General features: G+C 44.6%; 1 protein-coding gene across 2 annotated transcripts in view; it reads left to right on the plus strand.

Annotated features, from left to right (window-relative positions):
• The window catches only part of FEZ2 (fasciculation and elongation protein zeta 2), a 57,519-nt gene continuing 38,525 nt past the window's right edge, over positions 1-18,994 (plus strand). Inside the window, exons 1-4 of one of the 2 annotated variants that reach the window (XM_084624984.1) lie at positions 1-1,014; positions 3,618-3,726; positions 5,815-5,931; positions 10,691-10,835. In XM_084624984.1, coding sequence (XP_084481110.1) covers positions 785-1,014; positions 3,618-3,726; positions 5,815-5,931; positions 10,691-10,835 — 601 coding nt within the window. In that variant the 5' untranslated portion in view covers positions 1-784. The remainder of the gene's footprint in view (positions 1,015-3,617; positions 3,727-5,814; positions 5,932-10,690; positions 10,836-18,994) is intronic. The other variant, XM_084624985.1, reaches the window with a different exon arrangement.

Below are 18,994 nucleotides of genomic sequence, written 5' to 3' on the forward strand. Positions count from 1 at the left end.
GCGCTGTGGAGAGAAGGGGTTCGGGTTACTTGGCAGTTCCGCTCTCCGGGTTGTCGCCACCGGGATCACGCGGCACTGCGCCCTGGGCTGCACGGCAGTTCAGCTCCGTGATTTCAGAGCAATTCTCCAGCCTGCCCTCCCAAGTGCTACGCCCCCTCCCAGCTGAGGGTCAGCGGCAAACCTCACCAGCGCGCCCTGCCCACCTGCAGCCCAGGCCTGACTGAAAACACGCGGACCAGGAGCGGCCCGAGGTGCCCCCAGCCCGACGGGGAACCTCTGCCCTCCCAAGCAGCGCCGGCCGGAGGGAGAGCGGTGGCAGAGGAAGGGGGCGCCGCCTAGAGGAGGCCGCGGGCAGGGCCACGTCCTGGGGCGAGGAAGCTCGCGGCGCGGGGCTGCTGGGGTTACCTGCCTGCCGCAGCTCAGCCAACGGCCCCCGGGGCTGCGAGCGCCTCGCGCTCTGCGCGGCGCCGGCGCCGCCGCCCCCTCACAGCCCGCCAGGACAGGCGTCAGGCGCTCCGCGCGCGGGGGGCGGGGGCGGGCTCAGGGACTCGCCCAACGGTCACTCGGGGTGGGGGCGGAGCTGGCCCCTTTCCGCTCTCTCCCCACTCCTAGGACCCCAGCGCCGGCTCTGGCCTACGCCGGTTCCGCCGTTTGCAGGCGGCTTCTTTGGACGCCAAGGCCCCCTGCGGGCCCCTTTGGCCCGGGACCGGCCCCGCCCCGTCTCCGCTACAGCGGGAGGAGCCCCGCGAACGCGCTCCGCCGAGCGCGCCGCCCGGTGTCTGCCATGGCGGCTGCCTCGCAGCGGGACCCCGGGGACTGGCAGGATTTCTCCGGCTTCCAGCCCCCCGCAGGGAGCAGCCCCGAGCCGGCCCGGGACGGGGGCACCTGGGGGCCCGGAGACCTGGGGGCCAAGCTGCTCCTCTGCTTCAAGCCCCCCCCACCTCGGGACGGCGGCAGCGAGAGCCGCGTCCCGCTGCAGCCCCTCAGCGAGCAGAGCGCCCTACGGGAAGACGAGTGAGCGGGGGCGGGGCGCTGAGAGGGGGGTGATCGGCACCCGCGGGGGGCCCCGTGGGGGGGCCAGCGGCGCGTAGGTGGCAGAGGGCGGCGCATGAAGGGTCCGGTGGGGTGGGACGGCCTGGGCTGGGGAGTCCTTTGAGGGGGTAAACGAGTGGGGGTGTCCCCCTGGGGAGGGGCGAACGGGCGGGGCGGGGGTCCCTGGTCGTTGGAGCGGGGGAGGGCGCTAGGCTGACTGGGCTGTGGCTGTGCTGGCCTGTGCGAGCTGGGCCTGGCCACACTGCAGTCAGCCCACAGAGCAGCTGGGTGGGCACAGCGCAACTTGGCTGTGAACTCAAGTTCGCACCCGAGGCCGCCCTGTGGGCGCGGGCTAACCAGAGCTGCTGCCAGTAGTTGTCCTCATCTTTTGTATGGCCACTTAATAGCAACGTTAAAGGTCGACAGCCTAGTTTGTCAGCGTCTCTGTGGTTTCTCCCTGGGGTGATGAACCCCTGCATGTGTTACTGTGAGCTAATGCCACACCTTTTCCACTGGGTAGGTAGACTGTCCGTGAGCACCAGCAGGGCTTTCCTCCTAAGCTGATCCCATGGAGTTCAAATGGTTGAAAAATGCCTCTTTTGCCTATCAAGACAGGGTCTTAGTTTCATAATTGTCTGTGACAAAAAAGAACTAGATAAATTCGTGGGCAGCAGGTTTAAAACAAACAAAAGAAAGTATTTCTTCACAAAACGCAGAGTCAACCTGTGGAACTCCTTGTCAGAGGATGTTGTGAAGGCTACAACAGGGTTCAAAAAAGAACTAGATAAGTTCATGGAGGATAGGTCCATCAATGGCTATTAGCCAGCAAGGGCAGGGATGGTGTCCCTCGCCTCTGGCAGAAGCTGGGAATGGGCGACAGGGGCTGTATCTCTTGATGATTACCTGTTCTGTTCATTCCCTCTGGGGCACCTGGCACTGGCCACTGTTGGAAGACAGGATACTGGGCTAGATGGACCTTTGGTCTGACCCAGAATGGCCGTCTTATGTTCTTATGACATGTATTGAACATTACCACAAGCCCTGTGGAGAGTTTTCTTTGATTTGTTGGGGATCCAGCAGCCTGTTCTTCTCCCATGGGATGAAGTTGAAGATCAGATGGATCTGAAACACTACAATAAAAATCTCATAATGAGCATGCACGATAACCAGTTTTAAATTTTTAAACTTTTTTAGTTGTATGTGCCGGTTTTTTTAATTAGGGAAATGACAGCTCTTCACTGAGGTTTAGCCACATATAAAATCTGAAGGTTTTTTTTAGTCATTTTTTAGTCTCTCACTATATTTTTTTAGATGAGGGGAGGGAAGTGTTTTTCTCTTTAACTCAAATGACTAAATAAACTTATCTGAAAAAGTCAGGGGTGAAAGTAACTTAAAGGACTTACCAGTACGCTGGAGTCCTGAGTATGGGCGTGGCCTCAACCGGAAGAGGCCATTTAAAGGCCCCAGGGCTCTGGCTGGGAGCCCTGGGGCCTTTAAATCACTCCAGAGCTCCCAGCTGCAGCTGGGAGCCCCAGGGCTCAGGGGTGAATTAAAGGGCCCAGGGCTCTGGCCGCCGCAGAGCTCCGAGCATTTTAAATCCCTGCTGGAGCCCGGCTGCTAGAGCGCTGGGTCTCCGGCAGCCAGGCTCAGACGGGGATTTAAAGGACCCAGTGCTCCTGCCACTGCGGTGATCCCCGGGCCCTTTAAAGCGCTGCCCAAGCCCCACTGCCAGAGCTCCGGAGTTGATTTAAAGGGCCCGGGGCTCCCCGCAGTGGCAGGAGCACCGGGCCCTTTGAATCACCACTGGGGAAGCCAGTCCAGTCTGGCACGGTGTACTGGCTCTTGCTGGTACGCCAGACCGAACCGGCTTACTTTCACTTCTGGAAAAAGCCCAGATCTTCATCCTTGGTCTGAAACGAAGCATGGATAGTTCTAGACACACAGCAGAATTTTAGAAAAAGTCGAGTATTGCAAATGGATTTATAACAAAGTTAAGTTTTAACCTTTCTTTCTTAATCTTTCACTTCCATAAACATTAGAGACTTTCCTGACTAGTGCATTTGTATTTATACATTCCTTTATAGTTGTGCAGTCTTCACTGAAATAAAGTGAAGTTTTGGCTTGGGAGTTGCTGCTCAGCACTTGCTAATTCCTGGTTTTGAGATGCATGAGGCAAGAGAAATGAGAACAACATAGAAAAGAAGTAGGAAAGAGGGTACAGAGCATCATCTGGCTAACGTTTCAACAAAGGGAAAACTCATTTATCCCCAAAATTTATGACCCATCAGGAAGCCTAGTTCTTTTCCAGTTTTCTTTTTATTTCTCTGCTGTGCAAGCATCAGCAAATGATTCCCTTTTTTGCATTTCAGGAGGATACATAAATAAAACCAAACTTTTGCAGCATTTATTTCTTTGACTGTAAAAACAATAAAAATATTTTTAATTGAATACCTGGGAGAATTTCTGATTGATACCAGTGTTGAAAAAAATATTCTGTGTTTTGTTTTGTTTTTTGTTTTTGTTTTGTAGATGATCAGTTGCAATTCATTTCAATATCAGTTTGTTTCTTTAATCCTTTTGTCCAGGATTTGGAATGCTTTGACTGATAATTATGGTAATGTAATGCCAGTTGATTGGAAGTCCTCCCACACCAGAGCTTTGCATATGCCAACACTGAATCTCTCAGAAAGAGGGGTAAGTTCTGACTGTAGCCAAAAACCTTTTGGGGCCTTTTCCTCTCGGTACAGAATCAATATAGGATGTAATTCTTATTAAAATAGTTATTTGTGATCACTTTAAAATATTTTTCTTTTTAATGTGTAGTATTGGCATTAGCAGCAAGGGTTGTCTTTTAACACTGACAGATCTGATAACATTTGTTTCTGCTCCTTGCTTTCAATAAAGTGTAATGATGTGGATGCCTTCTAAACTGACTGACAGGTCAACAGATGGACCAATTTGCATAACAGAGGGGCAAGGGAAAGACAGTAATATACTGTGGAAGTCTTCTTGTTCACTTTCAGTCTTGTGTATTGAATGGTATCCGAAAATGTTGGTAAATTGTGTCTTGGTAAATTCATTATGAACTTTTTCCCACCAAGGCCATATCCTGCAATGAGATAGATACAGGATCCAACAATAGTGTGGATCCAACTGCAGGATCAGAGCCCAAATATACTTCCTTGCTCTACAAATACGTGCGACTGAAATATAGCAACACTTGCCCCTCCCTACTAATAGAGAAAATTGGCACTACTAGCATTGCTTAGCTGAGTGTAATTTTAATAGTACAATGCACTGAAGCATATTGTGAAAGTTTGGACATTCTTTTGCAGCCTAATAGCTGGGTGATTAAAAAAAGAGGATTGATACCCCAGATTTCCAATGATGCTTGGTGAGGTATTTGAGAAGATTGCCTGAATATTTGCATCCAACCACAAGCATGATGAAATTTGCACTGAGCACCAAAAAGACTTTAATGAAAACATAGCACATGTTTTACACAACAGGATACTCAGTAGACACTAAATTTAAAGATAGTTTGGGATGGATTTGACAGAATGCAGGTAGTTGACAGTCTCAGTGAAAATCTTGTTCTAGTTAACAAAACTGGAATCGCACAGTAGAAAATCAAAAACTGGTTTAAATGAGGCAATGGATTTTTCCTATTGTGTAGCCAATATGATTGATCCCAGATGCAAAGGTCATATATTGAGCCCAGGGTATGAAAAATCAAGTAAATGTGAGAGGGCAGCTAAAGTCAGAATGTTGGCAATTTTTAAAAGACCTACATTCCCATCTAGCCAATTCAGCATTAGTCAAGTGTATTCTGCACGTTCAGATTGGTTTGTTTGTATTGTTTTACAATAAATGTTGTAATATTCAAGGTGGTGAAAATGCAAATAACATGGTAAAAGTATATCCGTATGTAATGGCATAATGGTAGGCCTAACATTAGTCTGGGGACGTGATTTTTGTGTCCCCCCTGTTTAATTGTGGAACTGTAAGGTCTTACGAGAATGTGTGCCTTTTTGTTTGAGGAACAAATGCTTATGAAATTAATCCCATATTATGTGTGTGGTTTTCTTATTTAATAAAACATATAGAGTTTTTTTTTTCCAGAAAATAAGTAGCTTTGTTTTATGGTTGGAAAATCACAACCTTGAATTGTCTGTCCACCCTGGCTTCTAAATGTAACTTTTTTAGACATGACTTAATGTATATTGTGTTTAAAGTAAGTGATTAAATGCACTGCTGATTCTTGCATATGTCAAAAATTCTGATGACTTCCTCAGATGTAAATAGCAGTAATCTATGTAATTTTATATAATCCTTTGTAAAAGTCAGGATACGCAACAGATTTATACTTATCTGTCATTGATATATCTATTTTGGTATCTTGCTTCTATCTGAAGGAGTACAGGGTGAGCTACGTGAGTCTGATGGACTGATTGGCTAGTCTACAAATGTTTGCATAGCACAGAGTGAGTGGTGTGTTTAAAGTCATCTTTTTTTTTTTTTTCCTTTTCGGAAAGTAAAGAATATGCTAATATTCTTGTCAAAACAAAAAGATGATAAAATTTATAAAATATGCTTCAGTTACAGATTCATTTTCACTTTTGTTGAGGTGTATTAGGTTTTATGGTATAAGAATTATTTATATCTTTTAGATTCTTGATTATTAGCAAGAATCTAATTTTTGGTTCCATTATTGTTGACACCAAGACTTTCTTCTTATAATTTAACTTTTTGCTCTTTCACTTTTTCTGTGTGCGCTTTCAGTTAAATGAAAATTTGAACCTTGACCTGTCAGATGATGAAGAGCTTAGAGAACAGCTGGATATGCACTCTATCATAGTTTCCTGCATCAGTGATGAACCACTGTTCACAGCAGAGCAGGTAAAGAAAAATGTTCAACAAAAAGATATTATATCTTAGTTCTATACCTTTTGTTCTTCCTAGTTAGTGGATGCTAAAGAGATTTGGAGACAAGCTGATCGCTTTTGTTTAGAGTTACAGCAGCAGTGTCTATACTATGATCTAAGGGGGTAATTCCCCTGCTTATGTACACATAGTTGTGCTAGCATAAATAGCAGTATAGCTGCGGTAACACAGGTAGCAGTAGTGGAGACACAGCTGAGCTGTGTCACGTACGTACCCACCAGTTTCAAGTAGGTTTGTGCTCGGTACAGCTCAGCCATGCCTTCACTGTCACTACCCCTACTATTCTAACTACACTGCTATTTATACACTCCCTAGCTTGATGAGAGCTAGCACAAGTATCTGTACATAAGCAGGGGAATCACGCCCCTCACTTGCAGTGTAGATATAGCCAAAGAGATGCACTGGGTACTTTTTCATCTTTCAAATTGCCCTCTGTTTCAGCTTTGGGTTTTCCACATGGGTCTTTGAAATTCTCATACTTCAGTTTCCTGGCATGATCCAACAGGAATCTGAGGGAAGAAGATGTAGACAAAAATGCTCCTAAATTAAGTATATATGGCACGAGGCTGGATGTCTTATTTTCAAATGTCTTAGCATTAATATACAATTTGTTACTTCCAAAAATGACAGTGAAGACAAATGTAATTTTTATTTATTTTTTTTTAGGTCAGTATGAGCTTGGTTTAGATGTTACATATTACAGAGCAGCAGCTCTTCTATTGTTAAGGTTGAGAATTGCTTACTGTTTAACGGTCTTTTCTAAGAGCTCTAAAATCCACAAGCTTACATTCTATTCTATTATATTCATTTATACCGTGCTCATCACTGTAGTGTCTGAGCACCTTCCAGTAGTGCAATCAGCAGTGTGACTACATATCTGCTACATGATGGTTGTTCTGTTATCCTCTCCCCCGAGGGAGGAACATCTTGAGTGGAGTATCTTGTTTTGGTAGGGTGTTTTTTGTTACAAACACATAGCAAGCGGTATATTTAAGTCAAAGAAATGCGCCTTGCACTAGAAGTGGAAAATGGTGAGGTTCGTGTTCCTGGGGGAGTTCATTCCACAGTCTGACTGCCTCAGAAAATAGTTCTGTCTCTTACATAGGCAAACTTTACTCTTACTGTTGAGATTTCCATTGTGTCAAAGAAGCAAAGTTGTCGACCACGGTCTTTGTCCCAGAGATTTAAGTATCTTGGGCCAAGGCCATGGAGCACTTTGAAAATAAGGTCACAGTAAGTTTGGGGGGGGGGCTTAAGGTGACCCGCTGTAGCCATTAAATGTGAGTAGCACTTATGCACTGAGAGTTTGAGCCCTACTCCTGGCAGCTTTCACAGAATGTGCACATTCCTTGCTCTCTGCCTCTGTCCTGCAGGGGATCCTTTGTAAATTTTGCTCTGAGACCAACATTGGATTTGAGTGGTATTTGAAAGTGCTAAAAAAAACCATAAGCACACTCTGACTTTACTTTAGAAATATTGTCAAGGAAATTAGCATTAAATAGCAGGAAGATGGAAAAATTATTTAGAAAGCAGATAGGGTAATCTAATCATGATTCATGCTCGTCAACCATTTCCTGAATAATGAGACAACTCTAAAAGACAATCTGCTGTGTTCTTTTCTTAATAAACCCAATATCCCATATGTGTTGTACCCATCTCAAAAAAGTATTTGGTTATAAATACATAGTTGAGTAGTGCCAAAAGCTGGCCATGGGCTCTTCATAAGCTTACTGTAAAATATGAATTTTGAAAATTGATGGATAACTAGGAAAATCTTGAAAAATTGTAGGTAAACGAATATGCAGGACCAGTTGTCATCTGGGAGAGAGCAATTCTGTCAATTATTATCCTGGTACATCTAACTTCTATCTATACTAAAGTAATCAAGTAAGAGAAGGGAAACTGGTGAAGGTAATAAGAACAAATAATAAAAAGCATGAATTTATAAAGAACAAAGGTTGGCAGAAAAACTTGATTGCTCTTTAAAATAAAACTACAAATTTGGTAAATGAAGTGAATGGAGTTGATGTATATTTAGATTTTAGTGGAGGGTTTGATATTTTCTGATAATCTCAAAAAATTAATCCAAACTGACTTGCTAAAAACACTGCCATGTGAAGTAAAAACTGGATAAAAGTTAATGATAAATTGTAGCGGTATTGAATTTGGGGAGAGTTGAGCAGGGCAATGCAGTGCCTGGTTTTAACATCTTCATTAATGATCTGGAATCCTAAATAAAACAGAACACTAAATTCACCTGTGTTAGTAAACTGCAGAGGATTAATCAACAATCAGTACAGAGAAATATTACTGTAAAAGGAACCAAAATAGAGAAGAAATATGGGCCAAAAAAACCTGATATACAATTTGGAAAAAGGAAATTAATACAGCTGGGGGAAATAGCATAAAATGCAGATTCTCAATATGGTGGAGGGAAATGCATAGATTGCAAGACCAGAAGGAACCATTGTGATCATCCGGTCTGAGCTCCTGTATAACACAGGCCATAGAACTTCCCCAAAATTATTTCTAGAGCATAACTTTTTGAAGAACATCCAATCTTGATTAAAATTCTCAGTGATCTACCAGTGATGTGCCAATAATTAATTTCCCTCACTGTCAAAAATGTATTCCTAAATTCCAGTCTGAATTTGTCTAGCTTCAACTTCCAGCCATTGGATTATGTTATACCTTTCACTGCTAGATTGAAGAGCCCATTATTAAATATTTGTTGCCTATGTAGATACTTATCAACTGTCGTCGTCACCCTTTAACCTTCTCTTTGTTAAGATAAATAGATGGAACTCTTTGAGTCTGTTGCTATAAAGCATGTTTTCTTATGCTTTAATCATGCTCGTGACTCCTCTCTGAACCCTTTATTTTTTTTATAACTGTTTTCTCTTTCCGTTTAAACCAGGCTGGTTTTTTTTAACCAGCCTGGCCTTCTTCCTTGATTGTGGCTTTTGGGGCATCTAGTAATGTGTTCTTAAATTATTCCCAATTACCATTCACATTTCTTTGATTAAATTCTTCCTCCCAGCTGATTTGGCTCATAATTTTTTTTTAATGTGAAAATGACCCTATAAAGGCACCAGGTGTGTGTGTATGTATCTATAATATGTTACTGTTCTAGACTTAATTCTGCTTGCACATTATAAAGGTGATCAAGTCATGATTACTTGTTCCTAATCTACCATTAAATTTTAGTGCTGTGATCAGTTCTACTTTATCTGTTAGGACCAGGTCTAATAAAAAATTCACCTGTGTTGGCTGTAAGACTTTTTGGGTTAGAAAATTGTCATCTATAAAGTTTAGAAATTCCAAGGATGTTTTAGAACTGGTAGCTTGAGACCTCTAGCATATGTCACTCAAATGGAAGTCTTCCATGATCACAGAGGTTTATTTTCCCTGACCCATTATAGATATGTGCAAAAGGAGGCAGTGATCTTGTTCCTACTGTGATCTGGTGGTCTGTAGTAGACACCAATTAATACTTCATTGTGTGCTTTATCTTTAGGACATTGATCCATAAGCATTCAGATCATTTTCTTCCAAGTTATCAGTTACTCAGAAACAAGTAATGCCTTTTTTGACACAGATTGCCACTCCCCTAGTCCTCTTGCCCACTCAGTCCTTCTTAAATAGGTTATAACCATTTATTTTTAACATGCTAATCGTGTGAATTAACCCACCAGGTTTCAGTAATACAACTAGATTTTATTTATGCCTATAAGTCAGCAATTCCAGTTCCTCTTGTTTGTTATCCAGGCTCCTATCATTGATGTATAAGCAAATAAATAATTTCTTCTCTTCATGAGACACATCTGGAAATTAGTAACACTGAAAGACAAATAAATAAATTAAACATAAATGTGCAATATACAATATAAATGTGACATGGTGTTTAAAAAAAATGTGATTTTTGGCTTACAGAACCAGGAGGTTGTAGTTCCTTTTTTTTTTTTTTTTTTTTTTTTGACAAGCCTGGTGTTACCACAACTGAAATTTTGCATTCAGTTTGGGGTGCCTAATTAACAGGAAGATATTGACAAATTGTGGGATGGCAAGAGAGAGCAGTAAAAATGATTAAAGGGCTGTAGAGGGTATGCTTATCTGGAAAGAATAAAGTAACTAAAATATACTGTAGTTTTGCTATGGATGACTAAGAGGAGAATACCTATTTACAACTGTTTGAAGGATGTACATATCAAGGACTGAGAAAAAATATTTATGGTGGTATAAAGTGGTTTAACTTGGAGGAATGGGATAAAATTAAGAAAATAAAACTTAGACTGAATATCAGAAAAAGATATACAAACTCATCCTGCCAAATCATCAGTGGTCTTGAAGCAGAGAGACAGAGGACCTATGTATGCATGGCTGTAAACTTTATTTCTTAGCCATTATGAGACAATATGTATAGATTTAATGAATAAAATTGTTATGAAAAGACCAATTTGTGCAGAGTCCCATTTTCTATTTTTTAAAGAAATTTCCCTTTATATTGATATGCCTGATTCCCAGTCTCAACAGTGGCTTTACCTTGTCAGTACCACCTAATATGCATTTATTGGAAGAAAAATTATCTGGAAATAGAAAATTTTAAAAGTAAAAAAGTTGATGAGCTGTCAGTAGAACATATACAAATTCTAAGTTGTTGCTCGTTACCAGTGATTCTCTTCCCTAAGACTATGCGTATGCATCTTTATTAAAGGTGATTGAAGAAATAGAGGAAATGATGCAGGAATCACCTGACCCAGAAGACGAAGAAACACCCACTCAGTCAGACCGGCTCTCCATACTTTCCCAGGAAATTCAAACACTCAAGAGGTCAAGTACAAACAACAGTTATGAAGAGAGTAAGGGATACTCATTTAATATCTTGACTATATTTTTAACTTCTTGAAAGTAGCTAATGGTTTAAATTGCTCTATACTTGATCTATAATCATTTCCATCTGTGAAATCATCTGCCTTTGAAAATGCAGTCAGAAAATCTTGAAAGGCAAAGTAAACTATAATGTATATCTAGATATCTGGGAAACATAATTGATTTCAGTAAATAAATGTTGTAAACTGCTAAGAATGTTTTTGCCAAGAATTGAATATAAAACCTTACCTTTGCAGTATTTAAAACAGAAGCAGCTGTATTAAAGTTTGACATGATGGATTTGACTCCTTTTACAGAGTACATAATCTTTGTTAAATTATTAAGATATTAAACGTTAGGTAGGATGGTAGGTGTCTGACAGATGCATATTAAGGCAAGTGTACTGCATTCTTCATTTAGAGAAATGAACTAAGGTTAGAAGTTGCAAGCTTTGAAGAAGATTAAGAAAAAGTTCGTCCATGATGTTGTTTCAGTTACTGTGGTTTCTCTGTTCTGGTATAAACAGAAGAATCAGATGAACAGTTATTTTCTGTGCTTCTGCAACTGCATGAGCTTGACTAATGCAGTTTTTGTTGAGGGTGGTTGTGAGAGTTTCACCTTTACTTTCAAAGACTCCTTTTAAAAAAGATTTTGGGCATTTTTGGTTCTTCAAGTAGATGCCAACATGTTTTTTTACTTAGGTGTGCACACCCAGCACTGGAGTTTTTTGCCTAGCGGTACCCATAGAGGGCTGATGCTTGTGACTGTGGCCTCTCTCCTGGCTATATAAGGCAGTGCCACCCTGACCCTCTCCCCAGTTCCTTCTAACTGGAGTCAGTTATGTGTGGTTGTAGTCTCACAGCCTTGCCTTTAGTCTTAGCTTGGTTTATTGTATATAGTTAGTTAATTAGTGTTAGGTGGTAGTGTTCCAGTGTGATGTCCTCACCAGGGTTTGAACGTTGACCTTTGTGTGGAGGGGCTATCCCCAACTGTGACCCAACTTGTTTAGGCAAGGCCCACCTTAAAGAGCATTGTTTGATCTGTAGATAGTTTAAAAAGCAGACTCAGGTGGTCAAGACCTTCATCTCAGACAGCACCTGCTTGAACAGTCCAAGCAACCTGATCCAGTACCAAAGCCCTCTTTGGGCTAAAGATTGCCTTCTGGCTCAGAGAGCATCACTGCCTCTTGTTCTGAGACAGATGCCTCTCCGAAGAGGCAGAGGAGCTGTTCTCAGTCATTGGTGCTGAGGAAGAGGTCTCATAAGACCGTCGGGACCACTCCAGGTTGCAGGGCAACTCCTCTGCCTTCTACAGGAAAAGTGTGGACTGGCACACGACTGGTTCTGGCACACAGGATAGCGTGGGTACCTCTGACCGTTTCCTGGTATTCAGTAGGAAGGGCAGAAACCCCGTACCATTGACACCAGTTCTGATCTCTGGATGTCCATTGAGTCTGGAACCGATGAGGGGGATGCCAGTACTGACTGTATCTGCTGTGTTGATGTACCAGGTTGTGGCAGATCCGCTCTGCCTTTCCATTCCATCCTCACCGCTGGTACGGAATTTTCCAAGGCTTGCACCTTCAGCAATCCCTCCAAAGGACCACCCCACTGAATCTTGATGCCCCTTGGCACTGCACTCAGACATTCCCTTTCCCACAGTGGGCATGGAACTGGTACCAGAATCAGTATGGGGACCCTCTTCAGCTCAGCAGCATTTGACACCACAGATGATCCCATGGCAAATTTCACCACCCTCGTCGTCAAAGCACTCCTGCACTCTGATACCGCTGTTTGTGTCAGGACCAATGACTGCAGCACTGGCATGCTCAGTAGCAATGGTACTGCCTTCATCGGGGGCAATGGTCTCTCCCTTGTTCTGGGTGATCGATGAATCTGACCACCGGTTGGTTCACTTGGGCATTGCTCCGCCCTTATCGCCGAGATCCCAGGGCTCTTCTGATTCTGAGTCGGGCTGGTTGTCATCCTGCTCCACATCACCCAACAAGCTCTGAGGGCTGCCAATGGACCAGTATGGTTCCCAGGATTGGCTGTGCACCATGGCTGGGACGGAGGTCCTTGTTCCAACCCCTGTTGTCCACCAATACCCTACCTGTATCAATGGGCTTCTTGGACTCAGTGAGACGCTCCTCACTTGTGGAGATCCTGCTCTTTGTCCTGGTCAAAGCCAAAGTCACCTGTTGGATCAACGGTGGTGACTGAAGAACAGTCATGTGCCTAGGCACTGATGGTCTTTCTCCCTGTGGAGCTACTGGAGTCATTCCTTCTGGGCACAGTGTGCTGCCGGGTTCATCCTCTCCTTCTATCCAACAGGATTTTAAGTTGTAGGACCTTTTACACTGCATAGCCAGATCACTTGGCATCCTGGTACAGTTTCTCCAAGAGAACACACACAAACTGGTAGACATTCTACAGCTTGCATCCCTGGGAGAATAGCCTTCCTGACTGGTGATGGGCTCCTGGAGCTGGCGAGAGCCCTGTGGAGTACACCGGCCTCGGTACTGCTGGTGGCTAAGCTACTTCATTCCGATACAGGGATTTGAAGGGTTCTATTCCCATTGGGCCAAAACTCCCTGGTTCTGATGGCAGTGAACGACAGGGCGAGGCAGGGGAGTTTCAAGTCTACCTCCACGGACAGAGACTCCAAGCAGTTGGAGTCTTTTGGGCAGAAATATCTATACCTCATTGTTCTTACAGATGAATATTGTGAATCAACAAGCTTTGCTGTCCAAGTATGATTTCTTCTATTGGTCAGCCATGTCCAAAGTCAAGGACCAGTTTCCTAAAGCCTTGTTTGAGGATTTTGGGTGTTCATTGCGGAAGGCTGTTCAGTGGCCAAAGCGTCCCTGGAGTCTGCCCTTGACATTGGAGACACCTCGGCCACGGTGATGATCTCTAATTATGGGGAGGGCTTCATGGTTTTAAAACTCTGGGATCACTTTGGATGTCCAGCAAGCCATAGAGGACTTGCCCTTAGGCTCAGTCTTGTTCTTGGACAAGACTGATGGTACTTAGCACTGGAATCCTTAAAGGAGTGAATCTTGCGGTCCTTGGTAGTGTACATGTTATCCATGCAAAGACGCCGCTATGGGGCTCGCTAGCAGCAACAGTATCCCCTGCAGCAGTTCTGTGTGCAGCCTTTCCCTCCTAGAAAGAAAGATAGATCCCACAAGAGGAAGCAGTCAGGCACAGGCTTCAGACAATCCACACACACTCCTCCAGAGCCTGGTAAGTGCCCATTTTGACTCCTTAGTCCACAGCATTACTCCACCCTCTTATTCCAACCCCTTTGGGAACAGACTGGCCCATTTTAACAGTGCTTGGGACTCAATTACCTCTGACAGCTGAGTCCTAGATACTGTTAAATCGAGCTACGCAGTCCAGTTCCTCTCCACACCCCTTTCACATACCCCTCCCCATCCCCTTTCAGGGACCCCTCTCGCGAGAAATTGCTCATCAAGCAGGTCAGCTCTTTGCTGACGTTGGGAGTGGTGGAGGAAGTTCTGCCGCAACACCAGGGCCATGGCTTTTACTCCCGATATTTCCTGATACCAAAATCCAAGGGCTGGATGAGACCCACCCTCGACCTTCATGGCCTCAACAAGGTAATAAAATAGAGTGACCATGTAGAGCCTCATCTATCGGCTATCCTCCCTGCACTGTCTCAGAATGATGTATTCTTTGCTTTGGATCTCCAGGACACTTACTTTCATGTGGTGATTCTACCAAGCCACAGGAAGTTTCTTCATTCTGTGGTAGGAGAGTGCCACTTCCAGTATACGGTTCTCCCCTTCAGTCTCTCATCTGTTACCCTAGTCTTCACCAGATACATAGAATCGTAGGACTGGAAGAGACCTTGAGAGGTCATCAAGTCCAGTGCCCTGCACTCATGGCTGACTAAGGATTATCTAGACCATCGCAGAGAGGTGTTTGTCTAACCTGTTCTTAAACATCTCCAATAATAGAGATTCCACAACCTCTCTAGGCAATTTACTCCAGTGCTTAACTACCCTGACAGTTAGGAATTTTTTCCTAATGTTCAACCTAAACCGCCCTTTCTGCAGTTGAAGCCCATTGCTTCTTGTCCCATCCGCAGATGTCAATGAGAACAATTTACCTCCCTCCTCCTTTTAACAACCTTTTATGTACTTGATAGCTGTTATCATGTCCTCCCTCCATCTTCTCTTCTCCGGACTAAACAAACCCAATTTTTAAATGGCTGTGGATCATGACATATCTCAGGAGGAAAGGAATTCACATCTTTCCGTAACTCAGGGATTGGTTGCTGAAGGGGCGGCTCAAGAGAGGAGGTTCTTGCCCATGTCAACAGCACATTGTGTTTGCTTGGCCATCTGGGACTCATTGTAAACACTGGAAAGTTAACCTTGGCTCCCACTCAAAAAATCCAGTTCCTTGGAGCCCTGTTAGATTCCATGAGGACGAGACCATTCCTGCCAGCCGACTGCTTCCAGGCAATTCAACAGCTCTGTCTCAGCCTGCAAACTCAGCCCTCCACGACAGTTCGGGTATGTCTTAGCCTGCTGGGGCACATATCCACTAGTACGCAGTGGGACCAGTTTGCCAGGCTTCGCCTTCGCCGTCTTCAGCTGTGGCTCAGGACAGTGTATCGCCCTGCCCTGTATTCTCTGGACAGATTAGTTCGCCTTCCCCCTCTAGTCTTAGACTCCTTACATTGGTGAGCATTCCCATGCAATGTGTGCTAGGGGAGCCCCCTTTGCTCGGACCTCTCCAACAAAGTCAGCAGTTACTGACACTTCACTTTTCGGGGGGGCATCTGGACTTGCTGAGGGTGCAGGACTTAGGATCAGAACAGGAAGCCTCACTCCATAGCAACTTCCTGAAGCTTCGGGCCATTCACCACGCATGTCATGCCTTCCGGGACTATATCAGGCACTCAGTAGTTCACCTACGCACAGACAGTGCCACTGCAAAATACTATGTGAACAAACAGTGGGGGTGCACATTCCAGGTTACTCTGCCTAGAGGTGATCACCTGTGGCAATTTTTCATCAAAGATGACCTCACTGTGGTAGCACTTGCCGGTGGTGTAAAATCATCCGGCGGATCATGTCAGCCGGGTTTTCTTTCTGAGCCACGGGTGGTCCCTGAAGGCCAGCATCCTCTGGGTCATCTTCGCAATGTGGGGCATCCCCACGATCAGCCTGTTTGTGATGAGGGAAAACAGAAAGTGTTGCCTATTCTGTTCTATTCTGGGGGGCATTGGTCCAGACTCCCTCTCCAAAGCCTTCAGTTGCAGCTGACAGTCAGCTCTTCTGTATGCCTCTCTCCCTACTCTGATCATTCCTCAAGCTCAAGACAGATCAGGCCAAGCTCATCCTAATTGCCCCAGCGTGGCCCAGACCTCCTTGCTTTGTCAGTTCAGTCTCCCATACTGCTTCTTCTCCACCCCGATATGCTCACTCAGAGCTATGGCCACACCCTCCATCCTGCAATCAGCTCCCTGCACCTTAGGGTGTGGCTGTTATTTGGCTGAATGAAGAGGAAGAGCAGTGCTCAGTGGCTGGCCAGCAAGCCCTACTCAGTAGCAGGAAGTTCTCCACAAGGATATCCTACTTAGTTAAGTGGAAGAGGTTCTTGGTCTGTGGGACCCAAACTGACTCTGGTTTCCATCCAGGACATCTTAGTGTACCTACTACATCTTCAGAAATTGGGCCTTGCGCTCAGTTCACTGAAATTGCATTTGGCATCAATATCTGCATTCCATCCCCTTATTTAAGGGAAGTCAGTTTTTTCCAATGCCATGGTGTCAAGATTTCTGAAATGGCTTTTCCACTTCCATCCTCCAAGTCGGGATCTGGTTCCCATGTGGGACCTAAACACGATTCTGGTGGCTCTAACTGGCCTTCCATTCAAGCCCCTCGCATCCTATCCACTGCCCCTCCTGTCTCAGAAAACCGCATTCTTGATACCCATCATGTTGGCAGGAAGGATGTGTGAGTTGCAGGCTCTAATGGTTGAGCCGCCTTACACTGACTAGTCCAAGCAAAAGGTAACGTTGTGACCACCCTTTAAATTTTTATCTAGGATGGTCTCAGTTTCATCTGAATCAGGAGATGTATTTATCTGTGTTTTTTCCCTAAACTGCATTCCTCCCCAAAGAAACAGCATCTCCATGCTCTGGATGTCAGGCACCTCCATGCTCTAGCTTTAGACAGGACTAGACTGTTTGGTGCTTTGCCTCGCGTGTTCATGTCATTTGCAAACCGCATGAAAGGGTGAGCGGTCTCAGCACAGACCATCTCTAGATGGATAACATCCTGTATTAAGAATGCGTATGGCAAAGGTTCGGCTATGCCTCCTCAGCAGGGCTCACTCCACAACGGCACAAGCGACGTCAATAGTGTTCCTCAGTGACCTTTCCAAACTGGACATTTGCAGGGCAGCCACATAGTCATCCATATATACGATTACGGACTATTATGCTATTTTACTGCGTCTTCCAGAGCAGACCCAGGCCTTGCAAGGGTGGTTCTGTGATCCCTATTTCAGTAGACTCAAAGCCCTGCCTCTGGATTGGGATACTACCTGTGAGTCACCTAAGTGGAATACACATCTGCATCTGCTCGAAGAATAAACTGTTACTTTAATTCTTTGAGATGTGATGCAGTTGTGTATTCCACAACCCTCCCTCCTTCCCCTCTGCATAGGAGTCTCCTCTCATGGGATTTCGGTTTGAAGGAACTGGCAGGGGTCGGGGTGGCACTGCCTCATATAGCCAGGAGAGGGACCACGAGGCATGAGCCCCACCACTCTGAGTACTTCAAGGCAAAAGGCTCCAGCATGCTAGGGGCGCAAACACCAAAGTGGAATACATGTCTGCATCACACCACAAAGAACCACAGTTACAGTAAGTAACTGTTTCTTTTATTCTGTGCCAAAGGAAAATACTTAATTCCCATCTTTGTCTTGCAAAAAAGGAAGACTTAGGAGAGTTCACATTTATAGTGTGACCATGATATACTGAATGGCAGTTAAAGGAAACTCTTGGCTAAACAGAGTTAAGTTATGCCCCTGAAGATTGTGCTCTGCTGGCTTGTACTTCAAAACTGCCCTCTGGGAAAAGACATGGACCCAAAAAGTGGCTGTCACCACATCATTCTGGTTTTGGTTGGATTTAGAATGCTTTGACAGCATTCTCACTTCTGCTTTCTGGGTCTGTATTGTCCAAAGTCTCTCCACAAAACTACCTGGCATTTGGCAAGATGACTTGTTGTCTTTAGTGTAAACTTAGGCTGCAAACTGTCCTGGCTGGTACTGTCCTGGCTGGTCCCTGGGAATCCCAGGCAGCGTTCTCTAAGGCAGCGGTTCTCAAACATTTTAATGGGTTGCCAGGGCTGGCATTATACTTGCTGGGGTCCAAGCCCAAAGCTGAAGCCTGAGCCTCACCGCCTGGGGCCGAAGCCCTTCGGCTTTGGGCCCCCACTGCCCAGGACAGCAGGGCTTGGGTGGGCTCAGGCTTCACTCCCCCTGCCTCCCACCTTCTGGGGTCATGTAGGAATTTTTGTTGTCAGAAGGGGGTTGTGGTACAATGAAGTTTGAGAATCACTGTTCTAAGGCTTCAAAATATGCATTTCAGAGATGGGAAATCCAAGGTATAGATTTCAAAGCCTATTGAGTAAGATTTCCACATTTTCTAAAAAATTCAGGTGTTCTCAGAGACCTTCTGATATTCAGCATTGTTTTGTATTTCATATGCTATTCATTTTGCTCTTCCTTATCAGTTATTCCTGTCATTCATTTTTTTTATGGATGAACAGTCAGCTTTGACCAACTGATGCTTTGGTTTGCATGAAAAAATCATTTAGTTTTGCTTTGCCAATGCCTCAGAATTTACTCTGACATCTTCTAAGGTCATTGCCCCACAGAAAGTGGTGGTTACCTCAGTTTCTTTTGTTGCAAAGAAGTTTCAGAATTAATCTGCATATGAGAACTTCGCTCTCTTCTAGTTGCCAGTTACGTCATCAGAATGTCTTTACCTAGGTTGGCATGTTTGTTTTGCCAGCACTGACAATCAGAGTTGATTTTACTGAATGTTAACAGCCCTGCAATTTTTTGGACACATTGGGGCACCAAGTTATTCAGAAACT

The sequence above is a fragment of the Lepidochelys olivacea genome, assembly GCF_965140295.1.
Source record: "Lepidochelys olivacea isolate rLepOli2 genome assembly, chromosome: 3".
In the NCBI taxonomy this organism is placed as follows: Eukaryota; Metazoa; Chordata; order Testudines; family Cheloniidae; genus Lepidochelys; species Lepidochelys olivacea.